We start from the raw sequence: 16,194 nt of genomic DNA on the forward strand, positions 1-16,194 counted from the left end.
TGTTTAACATGTAGGTCATCCTCATTATGTTTAGGCTCAAAAAAGAGAAGTTTCTGGGTCATCGTTTGTCCGAAAGTAGTCTTGGTTGTCTCTCATCAAGTCTGCCATGATTGATTGATTGATTGAAACTTTTATTAGTAGATTGCACAGTACAGTACATATTTCGTACAATTGACCACTAAATGGCAACACCCGAATAAGTCTTTCAACTTGTTTAAGTTGGGATCCACGTTAATCAATTCATTCATTAGAAGTCTTGTTGTTGTTGTTGAAGGGAAAGTGAACGTTGTGAGGCACCTGTGACATTAATATGCTTAAAATGATCCAAATATGTAAATATTACATGTTATTATGAATGTTACTAGATACTACATATATACTTACAGTGTGTATATAAAACCTTGATGGAGGTGTTTGGATGTATTTTAGAGCACTTTTTAGGCGGAGTTGTGCAATTTCCGTTCGCTGCATTGTTAGCTGACTCTTGCTAGTGTTTATTTACTAGGTAGAATGCATTTAAAAAAACATAGGAATGTCTGAGCTATTTCCGTGCTATTTGACTATGAAGGAGTGAACCACATGACCTGTAATAACCCTGTCACTGCGGCCGCATGCTGTGCAACATAGTGTTAATTTTGACTTTTTCTCTTTTCAATCAAGGGCCAAACAGTCCAAAACTCCACGGTAATCCCCCCACACTTGTTTTTTTGTTTTGGTTGACTTTCCACACACACATTGTCGGCATGCAGTTTGTGCATCCTCGCTCTCAGAATGGAAGCTTCAACTCAAACAGCCCTCTCTGACTATTTTCCTGACGATTCGTTTTTTTTTGTTGTTGTTGTTTTTTTCCCCCTCTCCCCGAACTAGCAAATCAGAAAGCTTCGCCGGGAGCTGGACGCGTCTCAGGAGAAGGTCGCGACCCTGACGTCCCAGCTGTCTGCCAACGTGAGTGTGTTTACCCCCGCCATCCAGACATGCGTCATAGCAACATAAACCTTTAAGACTTCCACAAAAGCCTTTTGACAAATCTTTGCATGTGTTGAGCCTTTTTTTTTCACCCCCCTTGTTTGCTGCTGCGTGTGGCGTTTTGTGCGTGGAGATAAGACGCTTTCCTCGCTGGCTTTGTGTAACCATTGGTCTCGGGCGCTCTCCGAGGCCTGCCGGGGAGAGGAGGATAAATGACTAGAGGCTGTCATTCCTGGGCCTCACCATGCGGACGGATCCACGACGTGACTCAGCCGAGCACTTTCCCTTTTCTGTCACTCACGGATCACTAGCAGGCCTGGCCCTAACAAAGCAAATTAACATATTATATGAGAATGTTATGTTATGATTATCTTTAACCGAATCACAGCCGTTCTCAAATTAAAAAACAGCATTCCCTCTCATGTGATATTGCTTAATTAACATTAATGATGTGCACTTTAACAACTAGGCTTACAACTATACCTAATATATAAAGGGGTGGAAAAGTGACTATTACCTGCAGGGCAAACAGCTAACCAGACAAAACACCTGCTTAAAAGATCTAATACAAATGTTCCTGAGGAATGTAAGGTGGGAGTACTGTAATTACCTAACGTTACATTATTATTTTCCATAACAATTTAGCCCCCTCCACAATATTAACCCGACGTTAAAACAGAACTAGCTATTTATTGATTAGCAATTGCCGAATCACGTAACATTAGCTTAATGCTAAAAAGCCAGGTGACTATCACATTCTGTAACAGACAAATACTTTCATGTAGGCTAACGTTACCTACCTGCTACCTCTGTCTTTTTCTCGTTTCTCCTCCTCTTCTTTTCTATTTTTTCTTCCCTGGGCACCTGACGGTTTTGGCCGTTTTGACATTTTGTGTTGATTTTTTGATGTGGTGACATCCAAAAAGAGTCATGATATGGGAAGGGGGTGGGGGGGGGGGGGCGTAATGTTGTAAAATAATATTTCTATCAAATAGGCTTTATTTTTAATTTTAATTAACGTGGGATTATTTTTTGTATTTAGAAATAATAGTACCAACTTTATTTTTTTTCTCCAACATTTGTGGCACTGGCGTGGCGCCCCCTGATGGACGGCGCCCTTAGCATTTGCCTATACGGCCTATGCCACGGGCCGGCCCTGATCACTAGAACTATCAAAAATAAACGGAGGACGGTTATATTATTATATTATATTATATTAAATTACATTAAAAAATAGCCTAAAATGTGTACATTAAATTTACATTTTATCAAATTCCTACATTAAATCTACATTATAACACATCCCTTCATTAAATCTACATTTTAACACATTCCTACATTACTGGGGCGGTATAGCTCGGTTGGTAGAGTGGTCATGCCAGCAACTTGAGGGTTCCAGGTTCGATCCCCGCTTCCACCATCCTAGTCACTGCCGTTGTGTCCTTGGGCAAGACACTTTACCCACCTGCTCCCAGTGGCCACCCACACTGCTTTAAATGTAACTTAGATATTGGCTTTCACTATGTAAAAAGCGCTTCGAGTCACTAGAGAAAAGCGCTACATAAATATTTTTTTAAAAACTATAAATGGAAAAACCGGTTCCATATTTTTTTTATGGCAAAAAAAACTGTCATCTGAGTTGCCAGAAATAAAAAATAAAAAAATCAGTGGTACTGCTTTTCCATTCACCTTAATATATTGTTAAAAAAAAAAAAGAAGTTTATTTTACTGTAAAATCTGCAGATTTTATAATGTGTGTAAAAAAAAAAAAGTTTAATAATCCAATGCATAAAACTCACATTTTATTTGTTTTATTTAAAGTTTAAAGTACCAATGATTGTCAGACACACACTAGGTGTGGCGACATTCTCTGCATTTAACCCATCACCCCTGATCACCCCCTGGGAGGTGAGGGGAGCAGTGAGCAGCGGCGGTGGCCACGCCCGGGAATCATTTTTGGTGATTTAACCCCCCAATTCCAACCCCTTGATGCTGAGTGCCAAGCAGGGAGGTAATGGCTCCCATTTTTATAGTCTTTGGTATGACTCGGCCGGGGTTTGAACTCGCGACCCACCCACCTCAGCTGTGGCCCTCAATGAAAACCAGTTGTACACTCCTGTTCTAATCCAACAATACAATTATGTCCAAATATTGTTTTTTTAAATTAAATTAAAATGATTGCTAAATTTTAAAAAGTGTAACTGTGATTAATCCAAATTCAAAAGTGTGATTAGTCCGATTTAAAAATGGACTACTGATAACATTAATCATGAATTAATTTTAGTTGTGCGATCTGTTAAGGGCCAATAAAAAAACGAGCTGCGGGTTGAAATTAGCTTGCGGGCCACACTTTGGACACCCCCTGTTCTACGGGCTGGGCTTTAATGAACCATGCATTTGTTTACAGGATGAAAAATGAGACCTAATGATCAAAAACCACATTCATGACAAGGATTAGGACCAAAGTCTCGTTGGTGTGTGTCAGTCTGATGCACGTCCTTGATATTCCCCCACGCTCGGTGTAACACTGACCACTCTACCTCATTCACTCCCCCGCCATCAACTGGCGAGCATCAGACAGGCTGGAGAAACCAGACAGATGGCTGCACCAAACAAACCTTGTCCCACTTTAAAGGTCACGAGCAAAACGGCACGCGGTCTTGACGGGACGGGGTGTCGGCCATCGCTCAGCATCCGGTTGCCAACGGTAACGCGCAGCATCTGTTGGTCGACGAGATTTATTTTAGCTTCACGTTGCCCAGAAGCCACTTCCTGTCTTTCTTTGACGTTCCGCTGTCACAGTCGCTCTGACAGGACTGTCATGTCTGGGATGTGACGAGCAGGGTGGCTAGGCGGGGGGGGGGGCGCACGCACGCACACACACACACACACACATATATAGATACACACATAGATGCACATAAATACACACATAGATGCACACATTTAGAAGCACATGAATACACACATATAGATGCACATAAATACACACTTACACATATAGATGCACATGTATATACACATTTCATGCACATAAATACACACACACATAGATGCACGTAAATACACACATTTAGATGCACACAAATGCACACTTGCACACATTTAGAAGCACATGAATGCACACATAGATGCATATAAATACACACATATAGATGCAGATTCTAAATCACTAATCCTCGCCTCCATGGCGAAAAATATAGTAAGTTTCTTACAAGTATCATTATCACTGGAGAACGAGAAATAGCTAAACATGCTTCACTACACACCGTAGGAGGATACAATAGCTCGCCTGGCGTCACAATGTAAACAAACGCCATGGGTGGATCTACACCTGACATCCACTGTAATGATACCAAGTACAGGAGCGTATCTGGTCGATCCTACTGTGATTACATCGATATTTTTTTTATCGTCACAAAATCGTTTTTCTTTTGAAATTCACATTATATTCACAAAGTCAGGAAACACGTCCCTGGACACATGAGGACTTTGAATATGACCAATGTATGATTCTGTAACTACTTGGTATCGTATCGATACCTAAATGTGTGGTATCCTCCAAAACGAATGTCAAGTATCAAAGAAGAGAAGAATAAGTGATTATTACATTTTAACAGAAGTGTAGATAGAAGATGTTAAAACAGAAAACAACCAGTGTGGAGGGGGGCGTGGCCTGCGGACCTGCAGCGAAGCGGGGTGTGCCAGGACCGGCTAAGTGTGTAAAATATGTGCATCTATATGTGTGAAACTCGTTTCCATATGAGTTGGGAAATTGTGTTAGATGTAAATATAAACGGAATACAATTATTTGCAAATCATTTTCAACCCATATTCAGTTGAATATGCTACAAAGACAACATATTTGATGTTCAAACTGATAAAAAAAATATTTTTTGCAAATAATCATTAACTTTAGAATTTGATGCCAGCAACACGTGACAAAGAAGTTGGGAAAGGTGGCAATAAATACTGATAAAGTTGAGGAATGCTCATCAAACACTTATTTGGAACATCCCACAGGTGAACAGGCAAATTGGGAACAGGTGGGTGCCATGATTGGGTATAAAAGTAGATTCCATGAAATGCTCAGTCATTCACAAACAAGGATGGGGCGAGGGTCACCACTTTGTCAACAAATGCGTGAGCAAATTGTTGAACAGTTTAAGAAAAACCTTTCTCAACCAGCTATTGTAAGGAATTTAGGGATTTCACCATCTACGCTCCGTAATATCATCAAAGGGTTCAAAGAATCTGGAGAAATCACTGCACGTAAGCAGCTAAGCCCGTGACCTTCCATCCCTCAGGCTGTACTGCATCAACAAGCGACATCAGTGTGTAAAGGATATCACCACATGGGCTCAGGAACACTTCAGACACCCACTGTCAGTAACTACAGTTGGTCGCTACATCTGTAAGTGCAAGTTAAAACTCTCCTATGCGAGGCGAAAACCATTTATCAACAACACCCAGAAACGCAGTTGGCTTCGCTGGGCCTGAGCTCATCTAAGATGGACTGATACAAAGTGGAAAAGTGTTCTGTGGTCTGACGAGTCCACATTTCAAATTGTTTTTGGAAACTGTGGACGTCGTGTCCTCCGGACCAAAGAGGAAAAGAACCATCCGGATTGTTATAGGCGCAAAGTGTAAAAGCCAGCATGTGTGATGGTATGGGGGTGTATTAGTGCCCAAGACATGGGTAACTTACACATCTGTGAAGGCGCCATTAATGCTGAAAGGTACATACAGGTTTTGGAGCAACATATGTTGCCATCCAAGCAACGTTACCATGGACGCCCCTGCTTATTTCAGCAAGACAATGCCAAGCCACGTGTTACATCAATGTGGCTTCATAGTAAAAGAGTGCGGGTACTAGACTGGCCTGCCTGTAGTCCAGACCTGTTTCCCATTGAAAATGTGTGGCGCATTATGAAGCCTAAAATAGCACAACGGAGACCCCCGGACTGTTGAACAACTTAAGCTGTACATCAAGCAAGAATGGGAAAGAATTCCACCTGAGAAGCTTCAAAAATGTGTCTCCTCAGTTCCCAAACCTTTACTGAGTGTTGTTAAAAGGAAAGGCCATGTAACACAGTGGTGAACATGCCCTTTCCCAACTACTTTGGCACGTGTTGCAGCCATGAAATTCTAAGTTAATTATTATTTGCAAAAAAAAAATAAAGTTAATGAGTTTGAACATCAAATATCTTGTCTTTGTAGTGCATTCAATTGAATATGGGTTGAAAATGATTTGCAAATCATTGTATTCCGTTTATATTTACATCTAACACAATTTCCCAACTCATATGGAAACGGGGTTTGTATATAGTACCAGTATACCGTACAACACTAACTACTAATGATCGGTATTGGCCCTGAAATCTCTATATGGCGCCACTTGTTTGATCAAACTACTTAATGGCAGCTTTATGTGAGATATAACCACGTTTGCTTCATCTTCATGATCAAATATTGTCTTTTCTCAAAAGTCGCCTTCTCTCTCTTTCTGGCCGTGCAGGCGCACCTGGTGGCCGCCTTCGAGAAGAGCCTGAGCAACATGACGTGTCGCCTGCAGAGCCTCACCATGACCGCCGAGCAGAAGGTGCGTGACCCGAACGGCCGGCACATTAGGTACATGGGAAATGCGAGCCTTCGCCACCGTATTTGGACCTTGGTTGGTCAAAGGGACACATCAGGGTGTATTTAGACTAAGACTTAGCAGTGTTCCCACACATGTATTTATTTGTGGTGGCCCGCCACGAAAGAATTACGTCCGCCACAAATAGAATTTTTTTATTTTTTTATTTTTTTTTGTCCAGCTTCTCAGGCAAATCATATAGTTGATGTAGATGCCGATATCGGCTATTCAGATTTACTTTACAAAAGAGAAGTGTAGGATATTTCTCTTGTTGCCTTATTTGTATTTGACCACTACTGTTTTCTGTTTATTTGTTACTGACTGTGGCAGGACACCTCTGCCTCTGTTTCACTTTATGTTGCTGGTAAATAATATGGTTGTAGTAGTAGGCTAAAGTTCAATTATTTAGTATGCACTAATTAAAGGGGCAGAGCTTTAAGAGACATTTTAGCTTTTATATTTTATAAGATATATTTTTTGTAAGAACCACAATTAATAAATATATTTCAGTGAATAACTTATTGTTCAAATCTGTATATAAATATGGACATAAAGTGTTGTAATGATATTGTAAAATGGATGGATGGATGGACGTTTAAAACAAAACTGTTATTATTAATTAGTAAGTATACATTTTTGGAGCCTTTTTAGAGAAAATCATATCATTGTAGTAAATTATGCAAATTACTCGATGATGTCATGGTGGCCACGCCCATAGCCACGCCCCCACCGCCACAGGTATCTTGGCAGTTTATGGGAAACACTGCTGAGACTTCCTTTTTATTGTCATTCAAATTTGACCTTTACAGTACAGATAAGAACGGAATTTTGTTGCATTAGCTCATAAAAAAGCAATAAGGTGCAGATATAAATAAATAGGTTACTGTACAGATAAATATATTGCACTTTTGCATACGCATCCATTTTTAGTCACTCACCTGTACACACTTACCGTGGAGGAACCCTGAAGAGAACATCGCAGGTACTCCAAAAAAAAAAAAAGAAGTGGCAAAGTTCGACTTTCGGGATGAAACTAAAATGCAAGGTAGCATCATTTTATGCATCTGTCCAACTGCAAAGTAGCAAATACTGTAGGAGCCTGGTCTACTCAAGGTTTGCGCGTGTTAAAAACACGTGCAAAGATGTTCCACTAAAGTTGCGAGCAGAGGATTGCGACTCTTACATGATCAAAACTAGGGTTGCAAAGGGGTGGACATTTTTGTTTCATCTGACATCACATGCACAAAGATAAGACCTTTTAGAGCAGGCCTAGGCAATTATTTCGACTCGGGGGCCAAATTTAGAGAATAAAAATGTGTCTGGGGGCCGGTATATCTATTTTTTAGGAACACTAATACAAAACCTCACAATAAAGTCTGATTGAATGCTAAAAATGCTATGACAGACTTAAAAACGGAATGGAATTTCAAATGTTTCTATTAACGATAAAACCCTGAATATTGAGAACATATGAACGTCACACCCCCTCTCAATCGACATATTTTACAATCAAGCCACACCCACGCTGCTTGGTGCCTCGTCTGACCTGCTGTGACGTAGATTACCATAGTAACTAGTAGGGTTGTACGGTATACGGGTATTAGTATAGTACCGCGATACTAATGAATCATATTCGGTACCAGTGTTTCCCATAAACTGCCAAGATACCTGGGGCGGTGGGGGCGTGGCTATGGGCGTGGTCAACATGACATCATTGAGTAATTTGCATAATTTACTACAATGATATGATTTTCTCTAAAAAGGCTCAAAAAATGTATACTTACTAATTAATAATAACATTTTTTTTAAACGTACATCCATCCATCCATTTTACAATATAATTACAACACTTTATGTACATATTTATATACAGATTTGAACAATAAGTTATTCACTGAAATATATTTATTAATTGTGGTTCTTACAAAAAATATATCTTATAAAAATATAAAAGCTAAAATGTCTCTTAATGCTCTGCCCCTTTAATTAGTGCATACTAAATCATTTAACTTTAGCCTACAACTACAACCATATTATTTACCAGCAACATAAAGTGAAACAGAGGCAGAGGTGTCCTGCCACAGTCAGTAACAAATAAACAGAAAACAGTAGTGGTGGTAGATAGACACAGAGCTTCATCAAACATCTGATCCACTGAACAAAGAGCTCCAAAAATCTTGATCCTACACTTCTCATTTGTAAAGTAAATCTGAACAGCCTATATGGGCATCTACATCAACTATATGATTTGCCTGAGAAGCTGGACAGGACAAAAAAATAAATTTAAAATTTTTTTAAAAATTAAAACATTTTGTGGCGGCCTTAATTCTTTAGTGGCGGGCCGCCACAAATAAATGAATGTGTGGGAAACACTGGGTACCATACCGCCTCTGAAAAGTACCGGTCCGCCGTACCCCAAGATTTTAAGTTAAAACATTTTCTGGTCCACTTTATTTAGAAAAGTACCGAAAAGTATCGATATAATATTGGTATCAGGACAACACTGGTCACTAAAATATCATGCAAAAGCACAGATTCCAACCATAGAAATACTTTGTATAGTTCAAGACTTACGCTCATTAGAAAACATCACTGCACATCATAATGGCAGCTACACTTTCCATCTTAAAGGCCTACTGAAATGACATTTTTTTATTTAAACGGGGATAGCAGATCCATTCTATGTGTCATACTTGATCATTTCGCGATATTGCCATATTTTTGCTGAAAGCATTTAGTAGAGAACATCGAAGATAAAGTTCGCAACTTTTGGTTGCTAATAAAAAAAAACCTTGCCTGTACCGGAAGTAGCGTGACGTCCCCGGAGGAAGGATTCCTCACATTTCCCCATTGTTTACACCAGCAGCGAGAGAGATTCGGACCGAGAAAGCGACGATTACCCCATTAATTTGAGCCAGAATGAAAGATTCGTGGATGAGGAATGTGAGAGTGAAGGACTAGAGTGCAGTGCAGGACGCATCTTTTTTTGCTCTGACCGTAACTTAGGTACAAGCTGGCTCATTGGATTCCACACTTTCTCCCTTTTCTATTGTGGATCACGGATTTGTATTTTAAACCACCTCGGATACTATATCCTCTTGAAAATGAGAGTCGAGAACGCGAAATGGACATTCACAGTGACTTTTATCTCCACGACAATACATCGGCGAAGCACTTTAGCTACGGAGCTAACGTGATAGCATCGGGCTCAAATGCAGATAGAAACAAAATAAATAAGCCCCTGACTGGAAGGATAGACCGAAGATCAACAATACTATTAAACCATGTACATGTAACTACACGGTTAATAATTCCCAGCTTGGCGAAGCTTAACAATGCTGTTGCTAACGACGCCATTGAAGCTAACTTAGCTACGGGACCTCGACAGAGCTATGATAAAAATATTAGCTATCCACCTACGCCAGCCCTCATCTGCTCATCAACACCCGTGCTCACCTGCGATCGAAGGAAGGACAAAGGACTTCACCCGATCATCCGTGCGGTCGGCGGCTAGCGTCGGCTAGCGCGTCTGCTATCCAAGTCAAAGTCCTCCTGGTTGTGTTGCTGCAGCCAGCCGCTAATACACCGATCCCACCTACAACTTTCTTCTTTGCAGTCTCCATTGTTCCTTAAACAAATTGCAAAAGACTCACCAACACAGATGTCCAGAGTACTGTGGAATTTTGAGATGAAAACAGAGCTTTTTTGTATTGGATTCAATACAGTCCGTCCTCTGCGCTGGATGGACGCTTTTCTGCTTGCTCTCGCTTGCTCTCGCTTCTGCTTGCATTTTTTGCTACTATCTGCTGCTATTTTCTTACATAAAGAGCAACAGCTCTTGGATACTTACCAAACCAGTGGGACTATATTTTCTTTTAGATAACAGAGGCATTTTTCAATATTTTTACGACGTCCTCAACACTACGCGAGGAGGCCTACCATTCAAGATAAGCCTGAGCCCGAGCCTGTGCTACAGTGCTAAAGGTAATCAGCATAAGATGCCTCCTTTCTCTACGGAAGATTACCACAAACTGCTAAAGAAGATTTTACTGTTGGAAATAAAAATGAATCGGTTGGAAGTGAATTTAGAAGTGAATGGACAATGTGGCTACAACACCACTCTAGCACTCCTGTCGACTGAAAACACTGGACAGCACCATGCTACAACCCAGCTAACTAGCAACAATGAAGCTACGAAGAAACGGGAGGTCCCTGTAGAGGGTAATAAATCTACCAGTGAAAATCCTCCCTGGAACACACTTGGTGCAAAGCCAAAGAGAAGACCACCTCCCTGCGACAAGGGAGAATGGATATCTGGCAGGACCCAGCGCCCCGATATCTCTGATCTGACCGGCTGGCCTGCGCTACCATCTTCAGCCAGGCATACTGCGTCATCAACTCCACTGCCACGTAGGACACAGCAGCGGACAGCTGAGAAGAGGAGAACTACCAATAAACCTCCCCAGCAAGCAAGTGTCCAACTAAAGAACAGGTTTGCCCCACTGTTGATGGACAATGGATCCCCCTCTGATTGCCTGAATAACCCACCATCACCACGCAGAAGGGTAAGACCTGCTAACTTTACACCACAGAGAAAGCTAACGAGAGCTCCTGAAAATCTGATTGTGGGGGACTTTTCTGTAAAAGATATGAAAAGCAATAATAACACCAAAGTACTCTGCTTTCCGAAGGATATGGTATCTGACATGGAAAAAAGAATCCTGGAAATTGTCGCTGCACACCCAAATGTGAAAAATATCATCCTGCACATTGGTTTTAATGACATTGTAAAACAACAATCAAGAGAGCTGAAAGAGCACTTCAATAAACTCTTTGAAACAGTCAGCGCTGTGAATGCTGACGTTTTTATCAGTGGTCCTCTACCCCCAATCAGGAGAGGAGCTGAGAGATTCAGTAGACTTTACTCGCTGAATGAGTGGCTATCAAGTGCACTTCTTGCTCGTTCAATGCATTTTATTGACAATTTTAGCTTTTTCTGGGACCGCAGGCATCTTTTTAAGGCAGACGGACTTTGCCTGAATAAGATGGGAGTAAAGCTATTCATGAACAACATGTTTCACTTCCTGCATCTTGCATCTATCATCACTGCCAAGGACAAGAGACAAGAGGAGCCACCGAGGAAGGAAGACACAACACAGCCTATCAGGAACGTCGAAGGAGGACCGCCACTGCAAAAGGAGAACGTCGACCATGAGATACACCAGAGCAAAGAGGAGAGGTGTCTATCCTCCTCTACCGCCCCTCCCTCCATTCTGAATGCATGTGAAGATCCCTCCCCCACATCCCCCAAGCCATCCACGTCTCCATCTTTCTCCCTCCCTCAAGTAGACCTTTCTCCCCCCTTCTCCCCCTTGGAGTTCCGGGAGCTACCCCCACTCACGCCCCACCCTACTCAGATTTTTACCCCCCTAGATCATCGCTCACCTCCACCACCCCCTCCACGAAGGCGTGCTCCACAACCCCCCAGCCATACTTCACCTTTCTCACGCCAACCCCTTACACGCCCTCAACGTCCACCTTCAGTAGTTCGTCCCAGCTCTGACGCTACTCACTCCCCCTCCCCCTTACGGCAAACCCCGCCTCGCCCTGACAGCAGTCCTGAATATTTCTGATACAGAAAAGGGTTCAGCAGTAGACCACATTATCAGCTGGGCCCAAGGTTGCCTACATCAAATCATGGCACCTTCTACATCCCTGTTGTGACTACCAAGAGAGTAAACATTGGGAAACTTAGCCACCCTGCTAACCTAAACAATCTCATTCCTATTATCTCCAAATCAAAGCCAACATCGAAGCCTGTCAATAACACCATCAGGATGGGTCTGCTCAATGTCATGTCTCTGAATAGCAAATCATTTTTAGTCAATGATTTTATTAGCACTTCTAAACTTGACTTTATGTTTTTAACTGAAACATGGCTGGAACAAAATAACAGTGCAAGCATTCTGATCGAGACAGCACCCCCCAACTATAACTTCATTGATATATGTAGATCGGGGAAAAGAGGTGGAGGGGTTGCTGCTATATTTAAAAACATGTTTCAGGGGAAACAGATGTCACTCGGTGAGTTTACATCATTTGAATACCTGTGTGCTGTGTTGAAATGCTCTCCCAAAATTCTCTTGTTAATTATCTACAGGCCACCTAAATATTCTGCAAATTTTTTTGATGATTTTACTGAACTATTGTCTAGCATCTCCACTGACTTTGACTGCCTGGTTATAACTGGTGATTTTAATTTTCATATTGACGATTTAAATGACAAGGGCGCAAAAGAACTTTTTACTATTTTAGACACATTTGAACTGTCTCAACATGTGAAAGAGGCTACACATTATAAGGGACACACCCTGGACCTGATTATCACAAAAGGTCTCAATGTTTCTGATGTTCTTGTGATTGATCCTTCATTGTCTGATCATTTCTGTGTTTTCTTTAATATTTCTGTAATTCCGGACACACAAACAGAATCAAAGAATGTCAAAAAGCGGTACATAAATGAACATGCTAATGTCCTCTTTAAAAACGCCATCTCCTCACTACCACCTCTAAACCCATGTCATGCTGATGATCTTGTAAGCAACTTTAATTCCAAAATTGTGAATATCATAGATATCATTGCACCTGTTACAGTTAAAACGATTTCTGGCAAGCAAAAGGCACCCTGGAGAAAATCTGCTGCTGTAACAGCCCAGAGAAGAGAGTGCAGGAAGGCTGAACGAATCTGGCGGAATACAAAACTTCATATTCACCATGACATCTATAAAGAGAGCCTCCAGGCCTACAATTTAGTCTTAAAAAGTGCTAGAGAAACATTCTTCTCCAATATCATAAACAGCAACACAAATAAGGCCAAAACCCTATTCACAATCGTTGACAGACTGACTAAACCCCCAACACAAATACCAGCCGAACTCCATTCCACGCAGAAATGCAATGACTTTGCATTCTTTTATACTGATAAAATTGAAGGCATCAGACGCACCATCAATATCTCAAGTAAAAAAGTTGGATCACCACCCCATTTAGGCAAAAGTAACACAGCAATGATGGCAAGCTTTAATGCCATAGACTCTAAAACTCTAGTGGAAACGGTGACAGCTCTAAAGTCATCCACCTGCTGCCTTGATGTTTTACCTACCAACTTCTTTAAGAATGTTTTTGACTGCCTATCAACAGACATCTTGCAAATAGTTAATAATTCTATTAAATCGGGCAATTTCCCGAAGGCTTTCAAAACTGCAGTCATTAAACCTCTTCTAAAAAAGCAGAGCCTAGATGCCTCTGTTATCAACAACTACAGACCAATTTCAAATCTACCATTCATAAGTAAAATAATTGAGAAAGTTGTCCTCCAACAACTAAATCACTTCTTGGCTTCTACTGGCTGCCACAACAACTTCCAGTCAGGATTTCGACCTCTTCATAGCACAGAGACGGCCCTTCTTAAAGTTATAAATGACATCCGTCTAAACACAGACTCTGGCAAAACTTCAGTATTAATGCTTTTGGACCTCAGTGCTGCATTTGACACAGTCGACCACTCAATACTTTTGGACAGGTTGGAAAACTGGGTGGGGATCTCAGGCACAGTTTTAAGCTGGTTCAAGTCATATCTACAAGATAGGAACTATTTTGTTTCCATTGGTGACTTTGTATCAGAACCAACCAACGTAACGTGTGGAGTCCCCCAAGGTTCAATCTTGGGGCCGACTTTATTTAACATCTATATGCTCCCACTAGGACAAATCATGCAAAATAATAACATTGACCATCATTGCTATGCCGATGACACCCAAATCTATGTAGCGCTATCACCAAATGACTATCGCCCCATAGATCTTCTGTGCCAGTGCATTGAGCAAGTCAAACACTGGATGTGCCAAAATTTCCTACAACTAAATGAAGATAAAACTGAGATAATTGTTTTTGGTGCTAAAAAAAGAAAGGTTTAAAGTCATCCAACACCTTCAATCACTGTCCCTGAAAACCTCAAATAAAGCCAGAAATCTTGGGGTTATTTTAGATTCTGATTTACATTTCGACAGTCACATCAAATCAGTAACAAAATCGGCCTACTATCACCTCAAAAATGTAAAAAGACTTAGAGGGCTCATGTCAGCTCAAGACTTAGAAAAACTTGTACATGCCTTTATTACCAGTAGGCTAGACTATTGTAATGGTCTCCTTGCAGGTCTTCCCAAAAAAAACTGTCAGGCAGCTACAGCTTGTTCAGAACGCTGCTGCTAGAGTTCTAACAAAGACCAAAAAATGTGAGCACATTACACCAATTCTTAAATCCTTACATTGGCTCCCTGTACATCAGAGAATAGATTTCAAAATCCTCCTGCTCACATATAAATCACTACATGGTCTAGGGCCCAAGTATATCACTGATATGCTCCCACTATATACGCCCTCTAGATCACTAAGATCTTCTGAGACCAATCTGTTAGCGGTTCCAAGAGTAAACTCAAATCAAGGGAGATCATCATTCAGTCACTATGCAACACATAGCTGGAATAAACTTCCTGAAGATGTCAGACTCTCCCCAACTCTCACTACTTTTAAAACTAGACTGAAGACTTTTATGTTCACCTTAGCTTTCAGCTAAATCTTTTAATCTTTTAACTTTTAACGTCTGCACTGTTTTTATTTTTATTGTCTGCATTTTAATTTTGCTTTTATTTTCTTTCATTTCACTTTGTTGTCTGTGAAGCACTTTGAGTCTGCCTTGTGTATGAAAAGCGCTATACAAATAAAGTTGCCTTGCCTTGCCTTGCCTACCAATACTTCCGTTTCAACGATTGACGTCACGCGCATACGTCATCATACATAGACGTTTTCAACCGGAAGTTTAGCGAGAAATTTAAAAGGGGGGGGGTTTAAAAAAATATATATATAATTTTTTTTCATAAAGAAATACAATCTTGTGTGCTTACGGACTGTATCCATGCAGACTGTATTGATCTATATTGATATATAATGTATATATTGTGTTTTTTATGTTGATTTTAATAAAAAATTAAAAAAATATTTATTTTATTTTATTTATTTTTTTTTTTTTAATTTCTTGTGCAATCGGTCGGCCCGGTGGTTGGGGACCACTGATTTACACGACGTGCCAACTTCACCGCTTTTGGGTTCTGTACACGCTCAAGATGACCAGTGTCCTTCTTTTCCCTCAGGAGTCTGAATTGGTTGAGCTGAGGGAGACCATAGACTCGCTGAAAACCCAGAACAGCGACGCCCAGACGGCCATACAGGTGGCGCTCAACGGCCCGGACCACCAGCACAAAGGTAAGCCCCGGCGTCGTCGCCTGGAGTGATACGGCGACGCTCACGTGGAACGATACCGTCACAGATCTGCGCATCAGACGGCAGCACTCGTCTGAGAGCATGTCGAGCATCAACAGCGCGGCCAGCCACTCCAGCATGGGCAGCCTGGGCAAGGACGGCGAGGACAAGAACAAGAAGAAGAAGAAGAACTGGGTAAGTTCATGTGAAGCTCGTCATGCAGACGAGGCTGACGTCTGGAAGTGAAAGTGTAGACAAGTGCTTCTTGACTC

The 16,194-nt window shown here is 41.2% G+C and overlaps 1 protein-coding gene across 1 annotated transcript in view; it reads left to right on the forward strand.

The window, feature by feature from the left end:
* nav3 (neuron navigator 3) overlaps positions 1-16,194 on the forward strand; it is a 219,930-nt gene that overhangs the window by 145,345 nt on the left and 58,391 nt on the right. The window contains exons 13-17 of the mRNA XM_062064431.1: positions 661-684; positions 868-945; positions 6,485-6,568; positions 15,814-15,925; positions 15,990-16,117. Coding sequence (XP_061920415.1) covers positions 661-684; positions 868-945; positions 6,485-6,568; positions 15,814-15,925; positions 15,990-16,117 — 426 coding nt within the window. The remainder of the gene's footprint in view (positions 1-660; positions 685-867; positions 946-6,484; positions 6,569-15,813; positions 15,926-15,989; positions 16,118-16,194) is intronic.

Source organism: Entelurus aequoreus, linkage group LG12, assembly GCF_033978785.1.
Source record: "Entelurus aequoreus isolate RoL-2023_Sb linkage group LG12, RoL_Eaeq_v1.1, whole genome shotgun sequence".
Taxonomy (NCBI): Eukaryota; Metazoa; Chordata; class Actinopteri; order Syngnathiformes; family Syngnathidae; genus Entelurus; species Entelurus aequoreus.